The sequence below is a fragment of the Ceratotherium simum genome, chromosome 27, assembly GCF_057802395.1.
Source record: "Ceratotherium simum simum isolate JZ-2026a chromosome 27, ASM5780239v1, whole genome shotgun sequence".
In the NCBI taxonomy this organism is placed as follows: Eukaryota; Metazoa; Chordata; class Mammalia; order Perissodactyla; family Rhinocerotidae; genus Ceratotherium; species Ceratotherium simum.
Genome location: NC_141926.1, coordinates 3,247,501 through 3,264,122, shown reverse-complemented (window position 1 = coordinate 3,264,122; position 16,622 = coordinate 3,247,501). Strand labels below are relative to the sequence as shown.

General features: G+C 55.3%; 1 protein-coding gene across 2 annotated transcripts in view; it reads left to right on the top strand.

The window, feature by feature from the left end:
• PDXK (pyridoxal kinase) overlaps positions 1-16,622 on the top strand; it is a 39,799-nt gene that overhangs the window by 7,128 nt on the left and 16,049 nt on the right. For both annotated transcript variants that reach the window (XM_087418011.1, XM_004429645.3), the window contains exons 2-6: positions 6,105-6,159; positions 14,008-14,112; positions 14,828-14,911; positions 15,438-15,484; positions 16,421-16,506. In XM_087418011.1, the coding sequence (XP_087274137.1) occupies positions 6,105-6,159; positions 14,008-14,112; positions 14,828-14,911; positions 15,438-15,484; positions 16,421-16,506 (377 nt within the window). The remainder of the gene's footprint in view (positions 1-6,104; positions 6,160-14,007; positions 14,113-14,827; positions 14,912-15,437; positions 15,485-16,420; positions 16,507-16,622) is intronic.

The following is a 16,622-nucleotide window of genomic DNA, read 5'->3' as shown; positions in this document are numbered from 1 at the left end:
TTAGCGGGGTACATCTAGGAGTGAGAGGAGGGGACGAGGAGAATGGTGGCAGGGAGGCCAGTTAAGACTCACAGGAAGGGGAGTAAGGGGCCATGAAGCAGGCTCGCAGGCTGTCACAGCAGAGATGGGGCACTGGAGAGAATTCCCCGAGCACCTGGCGCCTGGCTGGTGGTGGGATGGGGAAGCTGGAGGCAGAAGGGGAGGCACGACCTCAGTCGGCTGGCTGACGGAGGGCAGTGCTGGGAGGGGAGATCCTGCTTGTCTGCGGCAGCAGGAGTTGGTGGAGGTGGTGTTTCTCCCCTCTCTCTTCAAGGCCTTCCTCCCCTCATTCTCCCTGGGCTGAACTAGTCAGTTCTTCCTCTTTTTTCTTAAAACAAGTCTTATTTATATCTTTTTACTGTGTGTTGGTGGTGTGCTGGTAAATGTTACAAAACTGGCTGGGGGGTCGGGGAGGGCTGATTGATAGTGTGTGTGCCAATTTCCATGGTGTCAGTACTTCCAGCCGGCTGACGGTAAGCTGCTGGCGTGAGTTGGAAGAGATGCACGGTGGCCTCCATTGTGCAGAATTCTGCCATGCCGATCCAACCAGCGCAGAAAGCTCGAGATCCTGGCTAATGGAAAAGTACAGCAAACTAGTTAGGGGGTGGTGAGGCTAGAATATTTCTTATATTTGCTTTAGACATAATTTAGGTGTGTAGTTTTATGACTCAGTTTTTAATAATGGCTGTATATAAAACTGACTTGCACAACTGCATTGCTCAACACGTGACCTCTATCTTTGAAGCCAGCAACAGTGCATCCAATCCTCTCATTCACATTGCTCGGATTTCTTCTGCCCATCAGCCAGAGAAAACTCTCTGCTTCTAAAGGGTTTGTGTTATTAGACTAGACTCGCCTAGATAATCTCCCCTTTGCCACAGAACATAATCAGGGGAGAGAGATCACAGTTCCAGGTTCCGGCCACACTCACATGGGGTTGTGCAACGGCGAGCGAGGGCCACTGGGGCCATTCTTAGAATTCTAAGAATCCACAGGAGCCCACAGGCCATTGAGGAAATGTTTTACATTTACTGTAAAACCATGTGATTCTCACCCACGAGAATACATAGACCAGCAGTGCTGTCCTGTAAATTGGCCCATATCGCGTGGTCTTGATAGTCAGTAGGGTCCGCGGGCTCCCCTGGTCTGCTCCCATGTAATGTGATTCATGTGAAGGCTGCCAAGGTTACAGGAACTTGATCTGCCCTGCACACAGAGCAGGAGGCGAACATAGGGGGAGCCCAGCTGCTCACCCTGTGCGGGTGTCCGGGACACAGGACTGACCCCTGGACAAGAGTCAGTCTCTCTCTGGCTCCCCTGGGGGTGGGAGAAGACAGAATGTGTCAGGCCGGGGCCAGTCCAGAAACAGAAACCAGAGCAATTATTTTCACAGAGAATTTAATAGAGACAGTTGTTAAAGCAGGTATTGGGAGAACAGAAAAGGGAAAAGGGAACATGAAGATTTGGTGGAGGCGGCACCAGCCAGCAGCTGACACTGTGGGATCAGAGAGAAGAGGTTGTGGTCGTTAGAACTTAGGGAGTTCGGGGGGAGGGGGGGCTGTGGGGGGTGTGATGAGGCGCTCTGCCTGTGACGGAAAATCCACAAAGTGGAGTTAGTTGCTGCTAGGGGAAGGCCCGTCACTGCCTGGGAGAGGAAGAATGCTGGGATAACGCCACCTGGAAGACGCAGGACCCTCCTCTTCTCCCAGTTTCTCTCTCTCTCACAGGGATGTGATTTCCAGGTCAAAGCCCCAGCATCACAGGGCCGAGTACAAAGGGCGAGTTTGAGCTGAAGACTAGATTTTAACCACAGGAGCCTCCTTCCTCTGGGGGCCAAGGGCTCCGTGTTGGAGCTCGGCCCCTCTGTGTGGTCTTTTCCTGAGTCTCGCTCGGCCCCACGTGTGTGGTTTGATAGGTGCACTCAAACTAACGTGTCATACTGACTAATAAGCCCATTTCCCTGGCGGTATTTGAAATGGAGATGCCAGCCCAGGGGCTTAGCTCTCTCTGTCATTTCAAAGCAGAAAATAGCGACTTCCAATTGGCCAGCTCCAAAGGATTAATTATCTGCACATCTAGAAGCAATGGAGCAAGATATTTTGGCAGGGTTTTCAGGATTTGTGTCATCATTGCTTCTAATCTGTTTCCTCAGAATCGATTAGAATTTTAAAGCATTTGAAGTACTGCTATATCCCTGTCTAGGAGGCCGTGAGATCTGGAAAGTCAACTTGCAAAGTGCCAATTTTAACTTTTTAGTTTAATAAGATGGTTGATTTTTGTTTTATTACTTTAAGTCCTGGTAATACTGGCTTAAAATGTTTAGGAAGACTTGTTAAATACAAATCATAAATGTATAGCTCAGTGAGTTCACAAAGCGAATGCACCCCCGTCACCGCCACCCACGTGAAGAATGGAATGTGAGCAGCACCCAGAAGCCCGCTCCCAGGCGCCACCCCCGCCTTCCCAGAGGCAGCCGCTCTCCTGATTGCCCACACCAGAGAGTTTTGCCTATTTTTGAACATTAAAGGGAGACTTGAAGGTTGGTTGGTGGTGTTCGGGTGAAGAGGGAAAGGCAGTTTTGGGAAGTTGTTGGTGCACAGGAGAAGGCAAGGACAGCCAGAGCAAAATGGCGGAGGGATGGGGGCCACTGGGGCCAGCCTCTCCCCTTGGTTTCTGACCTCCCTGTCTCTCTCTCTCTCATATACACACACACACTCACACACTCTCTCTGTCTCTCACACTTTCTCTCTCTTTCACACTCTCTGTCTCTCTGTCACTCTCTCTGTCTCTCATACAGTCTCTCTCACACAATCTCTGTCTCTCACACTCTGTCTCTCACACTCCGTCTCTCTCACACTCTCTCTGTCTCTCACGCTCTGTCTCTCTCACACTCTCTGTCTCTCACGCTCTGTCTCTCTCACTTTCTCTCTCTCTCACACTCTCTCTGTCTCTCTCACGCGCTGTCTCTCTCTCGCCCTCTCTTTGGGACGTTCTGCAGGTGAAGAGGCCCACCCTTCTCCACGTCCCCCTCTGTAGTACTGCGGTTTTAGGTAACTGTGCTCTGTGAAGGATCTGTTTGTCTACTCCGGAGTTTGTTGGAATCTCTCACCTACCCTGTCTCCTCCCTCTCTTTGTCCTTGTGGATCAGTGTTATACAAAGGTCCTTTGTTCTCATTTTCCTGGGATTTGGGGGAGGGAGAGGGTCTGAAGGTCAGTGGCCACGTTTAACTAGAAGTCCTGGCAGTAGGTTTTCGAGGACTTGAACACCCCTTGGCCTTTCTCCTCATTCCCCTGGTCGGTCCCCTTCCCCTTGTCAGCAGTTGAGTTCATGGCCGTGTCCCCGACTTCCCGCACCCCAGGCAGGGCCTCTGTCTTCGCACTTCCGTCGGTGGGCCTGGCGTCCCACTGCTTATGTGTGGCTCATTTGGGTGGGGTCTCTCGTGCTGGCCCTTGGGTGGCCTCAGCTGTAGAAGTGGACTTCCCAGGGGACACCTGGCTGAGACCCAGGAGTGAGGAGGGAACGGAGGGGAGACTCAGTGCCCCTTGGGGTGGGCTGGGGCCAGGGCTGGGGTCTCGAGCAGGGCGCGAGGGAGACGGACACAAGGAAATATGTGTGGTCTATGTGTCCGATCAGTAAACGCTCTTTAAGCCCTGCTCGGTCCCCGCGTGTCCTAAAGAGTGGGGTCTTGCGCTCCTGGGGCCCCGACTGTCACAGAGGACAGCAGCGACTGACCCGCCATGCACTGCAGCGCTGGTACAGTGGGCTGGGGACAGCTGTGGTGGAGAAGCCCGGGGGCCATGGAGGTGGAATGGGGTGTGATGGAGCTGAGAGAGTTGAGGAGAGGGTGGAGGACTCTTCCTGGCTGGCCAGCTGGCCCCTCTGCAGCCTCGTGCAGGCAGGTGCCGGGTGGGTGGCAGTGTGGGCCCAGCGCAGCCCCAGAGGGAGCTGCAGGCGTGGAGGGGCCGGTGAGGGGTGCACTTCCCTCAGGAAGGGTAGTGGGAAGTGGTGGGGTAACGTGGGAGACTGAGAGGCTGTGCTGGTGGCCTGGGTGGCATGGAGCAGACGGAGACGGGGAGGCAGGTCCCAGGACTCGGTGAGCCTGTGTCCCTGGATTTCCAGGCATGGCTGGTTCTGTTCACGCCGATCCTAGCGGATGACATGGTTTTTGTGGTCCGGCCTTGTGTGAGGACAGCGCTCTCAGTTCAGTCCCACGTCCCAGCCGTGGGCAAAGCCAGAGCCTCTGAATGGAGAGATGATGACCTTCTCCCACTGATGGAGCCAGCGGGACAGCCCAGCTCTCAGCGTGCGTGGAATCCAATTTAAACACCTATCGTCATGACGTGGTTTCACGTGGCTCCGAAGTCAGCGCCGGCCGAGAGCTTGTTTGGACTCGAGTGTCTGAAGGACAGATGGTGGATGGGTCCAAGTATGAGCCCCGATCTCCCCAGGTCGCATCGTTCATATGGGGGTGTGGATATGAAAGGAAGGCCTAGGTGTCACTCCTGTGCTGACAGCCCCGAGGCCCCTCCCTTTGCTCTCGAGGGGTGACTGCCTGGCGCCCGCGGGTCTGGAGGACTGGCCGGGCCCTGATACACTGCTCACGCGGGATTGATTTGCTCCTGGGGGTTTCGCCTCGCCTCGTGGTGGGTGGTGGTTCGCGGCTTCATCCTGGAGTACAGGACCCTGCGCCAGCGGCCTTTGTGCAGCGCTGGGCACGTTCCTCAGGCAGCTGAGATGGCCAGTTCTGCGGAGTGATGCAGTGGACACTCTGAGAGGCGGGGGAGTGGGGACCACACAGCAGGGCCATCGTCCTGGGTCCACCTGCGATGGTGGCAGCGTGGGCCAGCCCAGAAGAGGCGGGTGGAGGAAGCCCCTGGGGCCTGGCAGGGACCCAGGGTGAGGGTAGTACACAGAGGCAGGGAGATGGGCTGAGAAGTGTCCTGGTGCCCACCCCCTCTGACAGCTGAGGGGCGCAGGGGGACCCACAGAGAATGTGGTTCGTCGCTGCCCAGGGATCTGCAGTGTCCCGTACGTCATCGTGCCTGAGTGAATCAGTACTGAATGAATGTGGAAAATGAGGAGAGTCAAGGTAAGTGTGAGGACGGATGGCTCTGGTTCTCACCCTGTCACCACGAGTGCCCGTCAGCGTTGGCTCGTGAGCCGTCCGGGCCATTTGAGACAGAACCCTTTCTCCCCTTTCATTAAAAGGGGAGCTCCTGCTTTTTGTGAATCAGCTTTTAGCCCAGCGATAGCTTTAGCTTTTCTCCGTCGCCTGCTTCGTGTGCTGTAGATGAACCGGGTAGAAGTTGTGTTGTGGCTCCCTTGGCCAGAGCGCCCACTCTCCCCCTTCTCCCTTCAGAACCGCTCCTCGTGCCCAGAGCCCCTGACAAGGCCGGTGACCCCACGCCAGGGCTGGTGGGAGGCTGGCCCAGCGTCGTGAGGTCCCTCCCTTGTCAGTGCGCAGGTTTGTGATTGTTCTTGGGGGACGTTCGGCCCCAGGCTGGGCGCCTGCCTTTTCCCCAGCTGCCATGTGATGATGGAGGGCTGCCGGCCAGGCTGCCGGGGAGGGAGTGGTCAGCTGTGTCACCGAGTGGGGAGGCCTTGGCCTTGCCTCCTCATAGGGGTGGCGGCTTGAAACCTCACACCCTCCTTCAGTGTCGGAACTGATGGACGTCTCTTTGGTTTCCTTGAGCACTTTCACTTGGTGGGATTTCCAGAAGGATCCGAAAGTGCTTTTCCATTGAGTTCCAGGAGGTGGGCAGTGGCCTCCAAGTCTCCGCCCTTTGGGCTGGTCGCTCCTCAACATATTTCCTAAGTAAAGGAGTGAATGAAGCCCATCACCAGACACGTACGGCACCGAGAGTGCAAATACCGAGCCCAACTCGGGGAGACCCTCCTGTTCCCCACCTCGGGGACCCTCCAGCCTGCACCTGGGGGCCTGCACTCGGCCAGCCTCGGTCAGCCCCCTCCTGTGGGCTGGCCCCTGGGCCGTTGTCGGGCCTGTGCGGTGGGTCAGCGAGCCCGCCTGGCTCTCTCACACCTTCTCCTTCTGTGTGTCTTGCAGGTGTTGGGGTTTGAGATCGACGCAGTGAACTCTGTCCAGTTTTCAAACCACACAGGTAAGGCCTTGGCCTCAGCGTCATCATGGGGCTGTGTGGGCGTGAGAAGTGGCCCTTTAAAAATCAGGGGTCCTAGCCCTCATGTGATGGATGGAGAAATGGAGCCGGAGGTGCCCCCCTTAAGGCCAGAGGGGCTGGGGTCTGCCTGTCTTGGAGCGTGGCCCGCTGCCTCTGAACCTCCGCTCGGCCGCATTGGAGCTGGGTGACCAGGGGCATGTGGCGTAACCTCTCAGTGCCTCAGTTTCCTTCTCCGTAAAGCAACGACAGCGATCCCAGCTCCTGCTCTAGGGCCATGCCATCATCTGAGTGACGCATCTGCTCACACCCCCGTTGTCTACCGGGGTGACGCTGTGGGCTGTGAGGAGGGCCCCACGTGTGTGTGTGCTTCTGGTGGACATGTGGGTAGATCCTGATTTCTCTATTAAAAACCAGTGCAGGCCAGCCCTGGTGGCCTAGTGGTTAAGTTCAGCGTGTTCTGCTTCAGCAGCCTGAGTTTGGTTCCTGGGCACAGACGTATGCCATTCATCTGTGGCCGTGCTGTGGCGGTGGCTCACGTACAAAAAGAGAAAGATTGGCAACAGATGTTAGCTCAGGGTGAATCTTCCTCAGCAAAAAAATAAAAATAAAAACCAGCACCTGGGGGAGCCTGTGTGTATGTCTCTCAGCACACGGGGACCCCAAGGATTCCTGTGCACAGAAGCCTTGAAGTGGAATTACTGGCTCAAGGTATGTGAGGGTCACTGCCCTTGGAAAGCCCTCGAGTTGTTGGGGCGAGCTCCCGAGCTCAGGGCTGTCCTGCCCCCTGATCCCCACACTATGCGCTGCAGGAGAATGACGCTGCTCAGTTCTTGGAAGCATTGCCACGTTGCCTCTTCTGAAATTACTCTGAACCCAGGTGGAACCTGGGGAGCACAGAATGTCCCGGGAACAGCCTGGTGTTGCGCCAACAGGAGACGCGGGCTGGTGCCTTGGCCTCAGCCCGCATAGGGAAGATTTTCTGTAATCTCTTGCATGTGATTTTTCTTGGAAAGGCGGGGGTGTTGCAAGCCATAAATCGAGCGGGAAGAATTACGTGCTGGGCTTGAGTGAAAAGGCTACAGTTCTAAAAGTCCTTTCCTGCTTTTGCTCTGCCAAGTATGCAGGGTGCCCTGAAGCTTGGAGAAGTCCCAAAAAGTTTAAGTCGAAACAAACAAAAAGTTTAAGTCGATCCAGCAAACTTCCCCAAATCCCACGTTTTATTGGCTGTTTTAACTACCCTCCTTTTTTTTTTTAAGTAAATGAGCCAAACTGGCGTGGACATTAAATGATGGAATTAAATTTATTGCTGAGTATCATATTATTCCATAACCAGCATTAGTTCAACAAAAGCAAAGACCTGGCCCAGAAACTCCTGTGCCCTTTGCACCAGATCCCAGGGTGAGGGGTTGGGGCTCCTGGGGGCTTCAGTAGTGATTGGCTGTCTTCTGGGCTCCTGTGGTGCCTTCTCAGTTGGTGGTGGACTGGCCATCCTGAGGGGTCCTGGACAGAAAGGGGCCTTTGGCCTGCTGCTGGGGGGTGGATGAAGACAGACTGCCCGCCCACCCCGTGCCTGGGAGCCCACGCAGGCGCAGGGCTGGTTAGGGCCAAAAGGAGGATGGGGGCTTCCCTTCCAGAGGGGCCCACCCCTGTGGTTCCTGGGAGCCCCCGGGGTAGAGAAGAGCCTGCTGCCCCCAGCCCAGCCTCTTCAGGTGCCATTTAGGGCCTGCCTGGCGAGGGGACCCCTCAGGCAGCTACAGTCTGTGGGCGACTCCGAGCATCCTGCACTTGGGCCCATGGGGCTGTCTGTGCAGCCTAATCGGGGCTTCCAGGGGGAGGCCTCCCCAGGGCCACCTCTGTGGCTCAGGTGCCACCACCCCAGCCTGGAGTAGCCAGGTGAGGCCTCACTGTGCCTCTGAGCCCGTGTGCCCCTTTCTGTTCCCCTCACCCCTGCCCAGACTCTGCTGCTGAGACGTGAGGCTGGTGTTTCTCTTATAGCAGCCCCCGTGGCAGTGTGACACGTGACACCTGGGGAGCCATGGGGGCTGGTGGTTAGGACACGGAACTCAGCTGCCCCCATGCAGCCACACGGCCCCCACTCTCGGGAGCAGAGCTGAATCGCTCACCGTGTGTATATGACGCCCACGATGACCTGTCTGTTCTGTCCTGGGCTTTGGACCCAAAAGTACTTGCTATTTTTACCTGTTTTTTTTTTAAAAGAACTGGAAGCACTTAATTTTTTTTACTGCACTCGCCTCCAGCGAGCGTCTATTAAGGCCTGTCTATACAGGGAGAAAGATTTACTGCAGGGCCATGTGTGAACCGTCCGGTTAGAGGCTGTCCCCACTCGTGAACGTCCTCATCTGTGCTTCTCAAGCTATCTGGCTTCTCAAGCTGTCTGGCGGAGGCCTCACTGTTGTGTTAGTTCCATGATGTGGTCCTACTGTGCGCTGAGTGCTCAGCTCAGGCCATGTGTGACCAGCCTCGAGAGTTCAACCACAAACTTCTACACCCTGCTCCACAAGCCGCCCTGCAGATCCTGCGCTGGGACACCTAGCAGTGCCAGATTACTCAGAGGCTCTGAACACTTCCACCCGTGTTGCTTGTCTCCTGGGGTCGGGGTCGCCCAGCGCGAGGGCACTTCCATCAGCTCTGGTCCCAAGTACGCAGTCCTGCTAGCCAAGATTTGCCTCCTCCTCCAGGTCAGAGATCCTGCCTTTTTTTTTTAAAATAACATCTTTATTAAGATATTTACATACCATAGAATTAATTCACCCAGTTAAGTGTACAATTCAGCGGTTTTTAGTATATTCACAGAGTTGTGCAACCATCACCACTGTTTCCAGAACACTTTCATTGCTCCAGTGGAGACCATACCAAAATAACTGTACCCATTAGTGGTCCCTCCTCATTCCTCCTCCTCCCAGCCTCTGGCGACCACCAATCTACTTTCTGTCTGTGGAATTGCCCATTCTGGACATTTCATGTAAATGGAGTCATACAATATATGGCCATTAGTGACTGGCTTCTTTAGCACAGCCTAATGTCTTCAGGGTTCATCCATGTTGTAACATGTATCAGTACTTCCTTTTTAAGGCTGAATAATATTCTACTGCATGTGTCTACCACATTTTGTTTATCCATTTGTTCACTGATGGAAATTTAGGGTTATGGATCATGGCTATTATGAATCATGCTGCTATGAACATTTGTCTGCAAATGTTTTTGTGGATGTGTTTTCAGTGTTCTCCCATTTTTACCTAGGTGTAGAATTGTTGGATCAGATAGTCACTCGATGTGTAATTGTTTGAAGCACTGCCAGACTGTTTTCCGAAGTGGCCGCGTTATCTGACGTTCCCACCAGTGATGTGTGAGGGCTCCGGTTTCTCTGCATCCTCACTAGCACCTGTTATTATTTGTCTTTTTTATTCTAACCATCATAGTGGATTTAAAGTGACATGTGTCAATGCAAATAATCCATAATCAATCTATAAATCAAAATTGGGGTTAGTTTATTATGAGCCAGGTTTGAGGACTATAGCTCAGGGTCTTCCTTCCCCAAGGAAGGAAGGGCACCGAAGAAATGGGGTGTACAGAGTGGTTATATCCTGTCTTGGAACAAAGAGCCTACATCATGTATGATAAGAATGTCCCCTTTACAATAGTCACGAGATTGCTTTGCTGGCACAGCAGGTCAGTGGTCACAAGGTGAGCACAGCAGGTCGGTAATTAATCTTTAGTTTCTAGAAAGAGATGCTTATCCTTAAGGAAATGCTGATATGGGGGGACATTACATCCCTATCTTTAAGCGCATCATTCTTGTCTTTGGGACATAGTAAATGCTTAAAGCAGATGTACAATGCATGCTTAACAGGCCACATCAGGCCTTTTGGAAAAACAAGGTCAGGCTGAAATTAGTTTTAAACCAAATGGCGTCCTCATATAATCCAGTATATATGCTATTGCTTGTCATTTATTCATCAGATGTCATTGTGGTTTGAGTCAGAAGTCACTCTTAAGATTGAGGCCAGAGAGCCTGCTTCCTGGGGGAACAGGTGTCCAGAGCTGGGCTGGCAAGCCTTCCCTGTCAAGAGCCAGATACTAAATAATTGAGGCTTTGCGACTTGTGTGCTGTGGAGCACGAAGCAGCCAGAGACAGCATGTAAAAGAGCGGGTGAGGCTGTGTTCAAGTGAAGTTTAAACTTTATTTATGGACACTGAAAATGGAATTTCATGTCATTTTCACAAGTCATAAAATATTCTTGTTTTCCCAACTGTTTGAAAATGTAAAAACTCGTTCTTGGGTTGGAGGCTGTACAAAACACCTGTGGCCGGCCGGATTTGGCCCCGAGGTCATAGTTTGCTGACTCCTGATCTGAATCAGGGTTTCTGAAATTTCCATGTGTCTGAGAATCGCCTGGGGCCTTGTTAAAACTGAGTGCGGGGCTCCACCCCCAGGGATTCTGACACAGCAGGTCTAGGCAGGGCCTGAGAATATGCATTTCAGATGCTGCTGATCAATCTCGGAGACCCCGCTGTGGATGGGGGGGGTCTAGATTAATCACGAAAGATGGGTAGGTTGGGGTAGGGAGGCTTTGGGAGCTGAGAGGTTGGGGGAACATTTTCAGGGGGGCAGATAGCCCTGGTGTTCCTGGGGCAGACCCCCACTGGGCCACTTGTCCCCAGGACCACCCCCAGGTCCGGTGATTGGCTAGGAGGACTCACAGCTGTGCTGTATGACAGCTAAGGGCCACAGAGCTAACTCAGTGCAGGGAGAAGGCATGTGGGGGGAGGTCGGGGGACACCAGGCACAGGCTTCCAGAGCCCCTCCCACCGAGTCACGCAGGACACGCTTAACTCCCCCACATGGAGCCGTGACAACACGTGTGAGATGTCGTCTACCAGGGAGCTCGTCAGAGATCCGTGCCTGGGGATTTTACGGGGGGCTGGTCCTGTGGGCAGCCTCTGCCTGGCACGTACCAAACTCCAGACTCCTGGGGGGAGAGCAGGTGTCAGCACAAAGTGCATTGTTTGCGCAGACAGTGAGCCTCTCTTCTCAGTCCTGCAAATGAGGGGACTCCAAGTTGCCCGGCGCCCGCAGGGGCGTCCTGGCAAGCTGGCCTTTCTGGGGACAGCTGTCTCAGGATAGCTTTCTGCACAGTTTCCCCTGGCCCCCATTCTTACAGGCCCTTCTCCAGCAGGCAAGGCCACCCCCTCCATTCATTTTCTGCCCTCTGGAAAGTGGGGAGGCTCCCCATGGCCTCCCCTCCGGGCAGCGCCAGGCTTTGAAGCAGCCCCTGCCCACCCAGCCTATCACGTTGCTCCTCCAGTGTGGGTTTCCTTGAGCTCCCTGTGACCCAGGACCCTGGACCCAGGGGCAGCTGGAAGAAACTGGCGGCGCCGGAGATCGGTGGGCAGGGCAGGCCCCGCTGGCCTGGCACTTAGAGTTTGGAGGGTGACCAGCTGCCAGGCCTGGTGGTGAAACCCCTGGGGGAGGGGTGGCTGGTGTGGACACAGGGAGCCTAAGGGCTGGGGACAGGCTTGCAACAGTGAGGGGCCTTCCCGGTGGGCTGGGTGGGACGGGCCCGCTGGGCCCACTCTGTCTGCCCGAGGAGCTGTGTCCCTTGGGGTCATGACCTCACTCGGCCTCTGCGGAGTTTGTTTTTCATCTATAAACTGATGAATTGGAGAGAGGGTCCGAGTGCCCCTCCCCTGTTTCAGAAGGGTCTCGTGGGCTCTGGACCCATCCTGAGTCATGGAGAAGGTGCGGCTGGGCAGGAGGGTGCAGGAAGGTCCGGGCCAAGCCTCCTCGTCTAGTCAGGAAGCTGGCCTCACAGAGGGGCCGCGTGTTCTGCCGTGGCACCCTGTGTTTGAGACCTGCCGGGGGGCTGTGTGACTCACCTTCGTCACTGTGTGTTATGGGCCGAATTGTGTCCCCCCAGATTTGTGTGTTGAAACCCCCAGCACCTCAGAATGTGGCTGTATTTGGAGATGGTGATGAAGGTAAAATGAGGTTACTAGGGTGGGCCCTGGTCCAATCTGACTGGTGTCCTTACTAGGAGAGGAGATTAGGACACAGACACACAGAGGCCATCTGAGGACAGAGGGGGAAGACTTCAGCTACACATCAGGGAGAGAGGCCTCAGAGGAACCAGCCCCGCCCACACTTTGTTCTTGGACTCTGGCCTCCAGAATTGTTGGAGCCGCCTGGCCTCCTACGGCTGCCCTAGGACACAGATATGCTACGTGTGCAGTCGCATTAAGCCCCACCCTGTCTGGAAGGATGTTTGGACAACCAAGGGGCAGGAAGGACCCTTGTTCCCCCAACCCTTGGCTGGCAGGACCTTTATGGTAGCCCAGGTCTTTGTGGAGCAAACACCTGCCTGGGACATGGCCAGAAGCGTGCCAGCTCTTGACACCTGAGCCCGAGAGGGCAGCCCCTGTGAGGAGCTGATCTTGGCCCTTGGTGGACTCCCCTGCCTCTGCCCTCCTGACCCTGAGGTTACCCAGTTAACAGGGGTCAGTCAGTTTCTCAGTCTGACGGATACACCAGTGGCTTCTGATGGAACATACAGGGTGGGCGTTTGCCTCTGCTGGATGTCTCAGGGGCCACTCCAGTCCCTGGAGAATCGCTTTGACAGGTGTTCTTGGGCGTTTGTTCCAGACTCTTCTGCACGACGGCCCCCTCTCCGGCAGGAGCCAGCCCTCCATGCGCACAGGCTGGCCGGTAGAGGGAGCCGTCGCCCTTCTCCTCTAGGCCCACATGGCCCGCTCTGTGGGCTTTGCCTGGAGGAAGCTTATAGCGGGTGAGGGGGCGGTCTGTCCGCTGGGGTCCACCACCCCGTGGTCGGGACTTGGACTTGGCTGTTGCAGGAATCAACCCTCCAAGGTTTTGACTTATATGCTTAGAAACACATCCATCAGAGGGCCTCCTCGTGGCCTAAGGGAAGCCCTCGTGGGTGAAACGCGGGGTGTCCATGGTGCGGCCCTGCCCCGGGTGAACGGGGGAGCTGCTGACCTTCTCCCTAAGCCTGTGTGGGCAGGGGTCCCGCACGGCCAGAGGGTCCCCCCAGAGATGCTCACGTGTCTGCCTGCTTGGAGGAACTTTTCACCTGGGTACCTGTCGGGGCTGAGAGCAGGAGCTGCTCCTGGGCCTGTTTCTAATTCACGTCTGGCTCTTGGTCGGGGTTTGATCCAAGACTTGCTCTGTTGCAACTCACCTTTGTGGCAGAACGGTGTGGGGTAGAGGGGTGCAGGGCGGAGACGGGACGAGCCCCCAGCTGCCAGGTGCCCGGGTGGCAGTGATGAAGCAACTCGTCCTGGATGGGGAAACGTGCGCAGTAGAGGCTGGCAGAGCAAGTGACTGTGACGTGTGGGGGTCACCCCAGGCACCCCTGCTACAGACGAGGAGAAGTTACACAGCTGTGTGGGCCTGATGTGTCCCTCCCTGCGTCCCATCTGTCAACGTGATGGGTTCAACAGGCGTCCTTAGCCGGCCTAGAGAGCTGACTGCCCTCACTGCACTGGATGAATTCCAGAGGGAACTGGCCGTGGGAGGGTGGGACCCCAGTGTCACTAACAACAACCCCAGACAGTGTCAGAGCCAGATGAGCTTTCAGGGGGTGCTTTGAGGCTGATGGTCCAGGAGGACCTCCCGAGGCACCGTGCCTGGGTGACCTCACTTAGTCCTTGCAGCAGTCCATGGGGAGAGGACCGTCTACTGGCGTCGAGGGCAACTGAGCGATTGTGTGGGCCGCAGCAGGCCATCAGGTGAACTGTGTCTCGTCCGTGTCCCCGTATGTCAGTGCCCTGAGTGTCCGGCTCTCCCCACAGGCTATGCACACTGGAAGGGTCAGGTGCTGAACTCAGATGAACTCCAGGAGCTGTATGATGGTCTGAAGCTGAACGACGTGAACAAATATGACTACGTGCTCACGGGTAAGGCCCAGAGGGAGCCAGGCACTGGAGCTGGTGGGCCTCGCTCTAGCAGAGGGTGGGCTGGGGAAGGCCCGGACCACCCGCGACCCTGCGCTTCTGTGGTCCCTGCCTCCTTCAAGGAGGGTGGCGCATGCCACCAAGAACTCGGTGGGGCTCTAGTGACCGCCATGACCCCGTAGCATGACCTTGGGGTCCTGGCCAGGCCGTGCTTGCTCACATGATGACTGTCCTGGCCATGCCAAGTCACCATGCTGGGGTTCCGGAGCCCACGGTGGGGGACAGGTGGGGTGTTGGGAGGGTGTCGGGGGGTGAAAACGCCCAGGTGAGCAACATGCTGCCACCTGGTGCGTTGGGTACATTGACAGACCCCCATGGTAAAAAGAAGAAGTATCCATTTGTATTTATATACACAGTTAAAAGGGAATACACTTATTCTTGAAAGTGAAAAGACAGAAGGAGAACATTCCTCATACACTGTTACCGCGGCCTCTTCCTTTCGTTTAAAACTTGACATTTCTTTGGGAAATGCCTGGTGTCCCCTCAGTGACTCTGCTTGTTGGGGGACACTCCGTCTTAACCATGGCCCCAGGATCTGAGGACCGCCCGCCATTCTCCAGGGCGGAACGCTTTCGATGGCGCTCTTTTCTCCTTTTGCCGCGGTCGGTTGGCGTGAGCCTTCTGTTTTACACGGGTGGCCTGGATTTCCCTCCCAAAGGTTACATGAGGGACAAGTCCTTCCTGGCCATGGTGGTGGACATCGTGCGGGAGCTGAAGCACCAGAACCCCAGGCTCGTGTATGGTAGGTGCTGGGATCACATCGCAGGCACAGGTGGCTGGCCCCTTCTTGAGTGGGGTCGACCTGGGGCCCCGTGAACGGCGGCTCAACCTCCTTCCTTTGGGCCCCCTCCTTCACGTTCCTCCTCTCCCAGCCTGTAAGCTCTGCGTCTGCCGGGCCTCTGGGGATGTGAGCCTTCAGAACTCAGGGGGCTTAGAAACATCTTCACGGTGAACCTGGCGTCTGTGTGAGAGAAGCAGGTTATAAGTGTGCTGTAATCGGTGTCAGCGTGCAAAGGCCAGGCAGCCAGGCAATGCAGTGGGTTGCACGGGACCACCCCTGACCCTAGAGAGGGTGGGGGTGCACACCCTGGGCAGGGCCAGGACAACAAAATGCAAAATGCCAGGTAACAAGATAAATGAGAACAGGAGACCACGCTTTTCCCAAGCTTTTAGTTGCGTACATGAAATTTAACAATAAAAGCAAACGATAAGGGTTTTTCTCACCTGCTGCAGCTCTTGCTGATAAGATGCCCCTTGTGTCTCCGCAGTGTGCGATCCAGTGATGGGTGACAAGCGGGATGGTGAAGGCTCCATGGTTAGTAATTTCATGCGTATTTAAGGTGGTGAGTGGACCCATTGCTGTTAATCCTAACACAGGACACTGGTTGTCTAAACGCCTGACTGGGGAGACCCTGCGCTCGGGGGTGAAGACATAACCCTCATTAGGAGGAGAAGCAGCCGTAGGCAGAAGAGGTTTTCTGGGCTGGCCCTGTGGCTTAGCGGTTAAGTGCGCACGCTCCGCTGCTGGTGGCCCGGGTTCAGATCCCGGGTGCGCACCGACGCACCGCTTCTCCAGCCATGCTGAGGCCGCGTCCCACATACAGCAACTAGAAGGATGTGCAGCTATGACATACAGCTATCTACTGGGCCTTTGGGGGAAAATAAGAAATAAATAAAAATTATTAAAAAAAAAAAAAGTTTTCTGTAAAGAGTGAGAGAGTAGACATTTTCGGGCTGTGTGTCCCTGTTGTAGCCAAAAGCAGCCACAGACCGTCTACAGATGAACAGACATGGCTGTTTTCTAATAAGCTTTCATGTATGGACACTGAAATTTGAATTTCCTGTGGTTTCCCTGTGTCACAAAATGTTATTCTTCTTTTGACTTGTTTCCCCCACCTGTGTAAAAATGTAAAAATTGCTCTCAGCCCGCAAGCCGTACACAGACAGGCAGCGGGCCCAGCTCGCCGACCCTGCCGTGGGACAGAGTGGGTGACGGCATAAAGCGGAGAAGGTGGAAAGTCACGCCATGGCCTTCCTGGAAGCGTGGGATGTTAGGGCTGGAAGGACCATGCCCCGGCCTGCCCTCAGGCCCCTGGAGCCCTTGGGTCCCCACACTCTGCCCCTATGGTGTACATGTCTCGTGTGCACAGTCGGGGTGCCCAGGTTGAGCCTGGACTCGAATGTTCCCGGGTTTCGTTTCCTCCTCCTCTGTGTGCGTCAGCCTGTGCTCCTTGTCTCCTCTTTTCCTCAGTACGTTCCAGAGGATCTCCTTCCAGTTTACAGAGAAAAGGTTGTGCCGGTGGCGGACATTATAACCCCCAACCAGTTTGAGGCCGAGTAAGTAATTTGAAACGGCTAATGCTTTCAGATCTCCCGATGGGGAGAGGGACAGAGTCGTGCCGGGAGCGTCCCCACGTCCGCTCCGGGCTTCCCCGTTCAGGCCACCCAGGGGC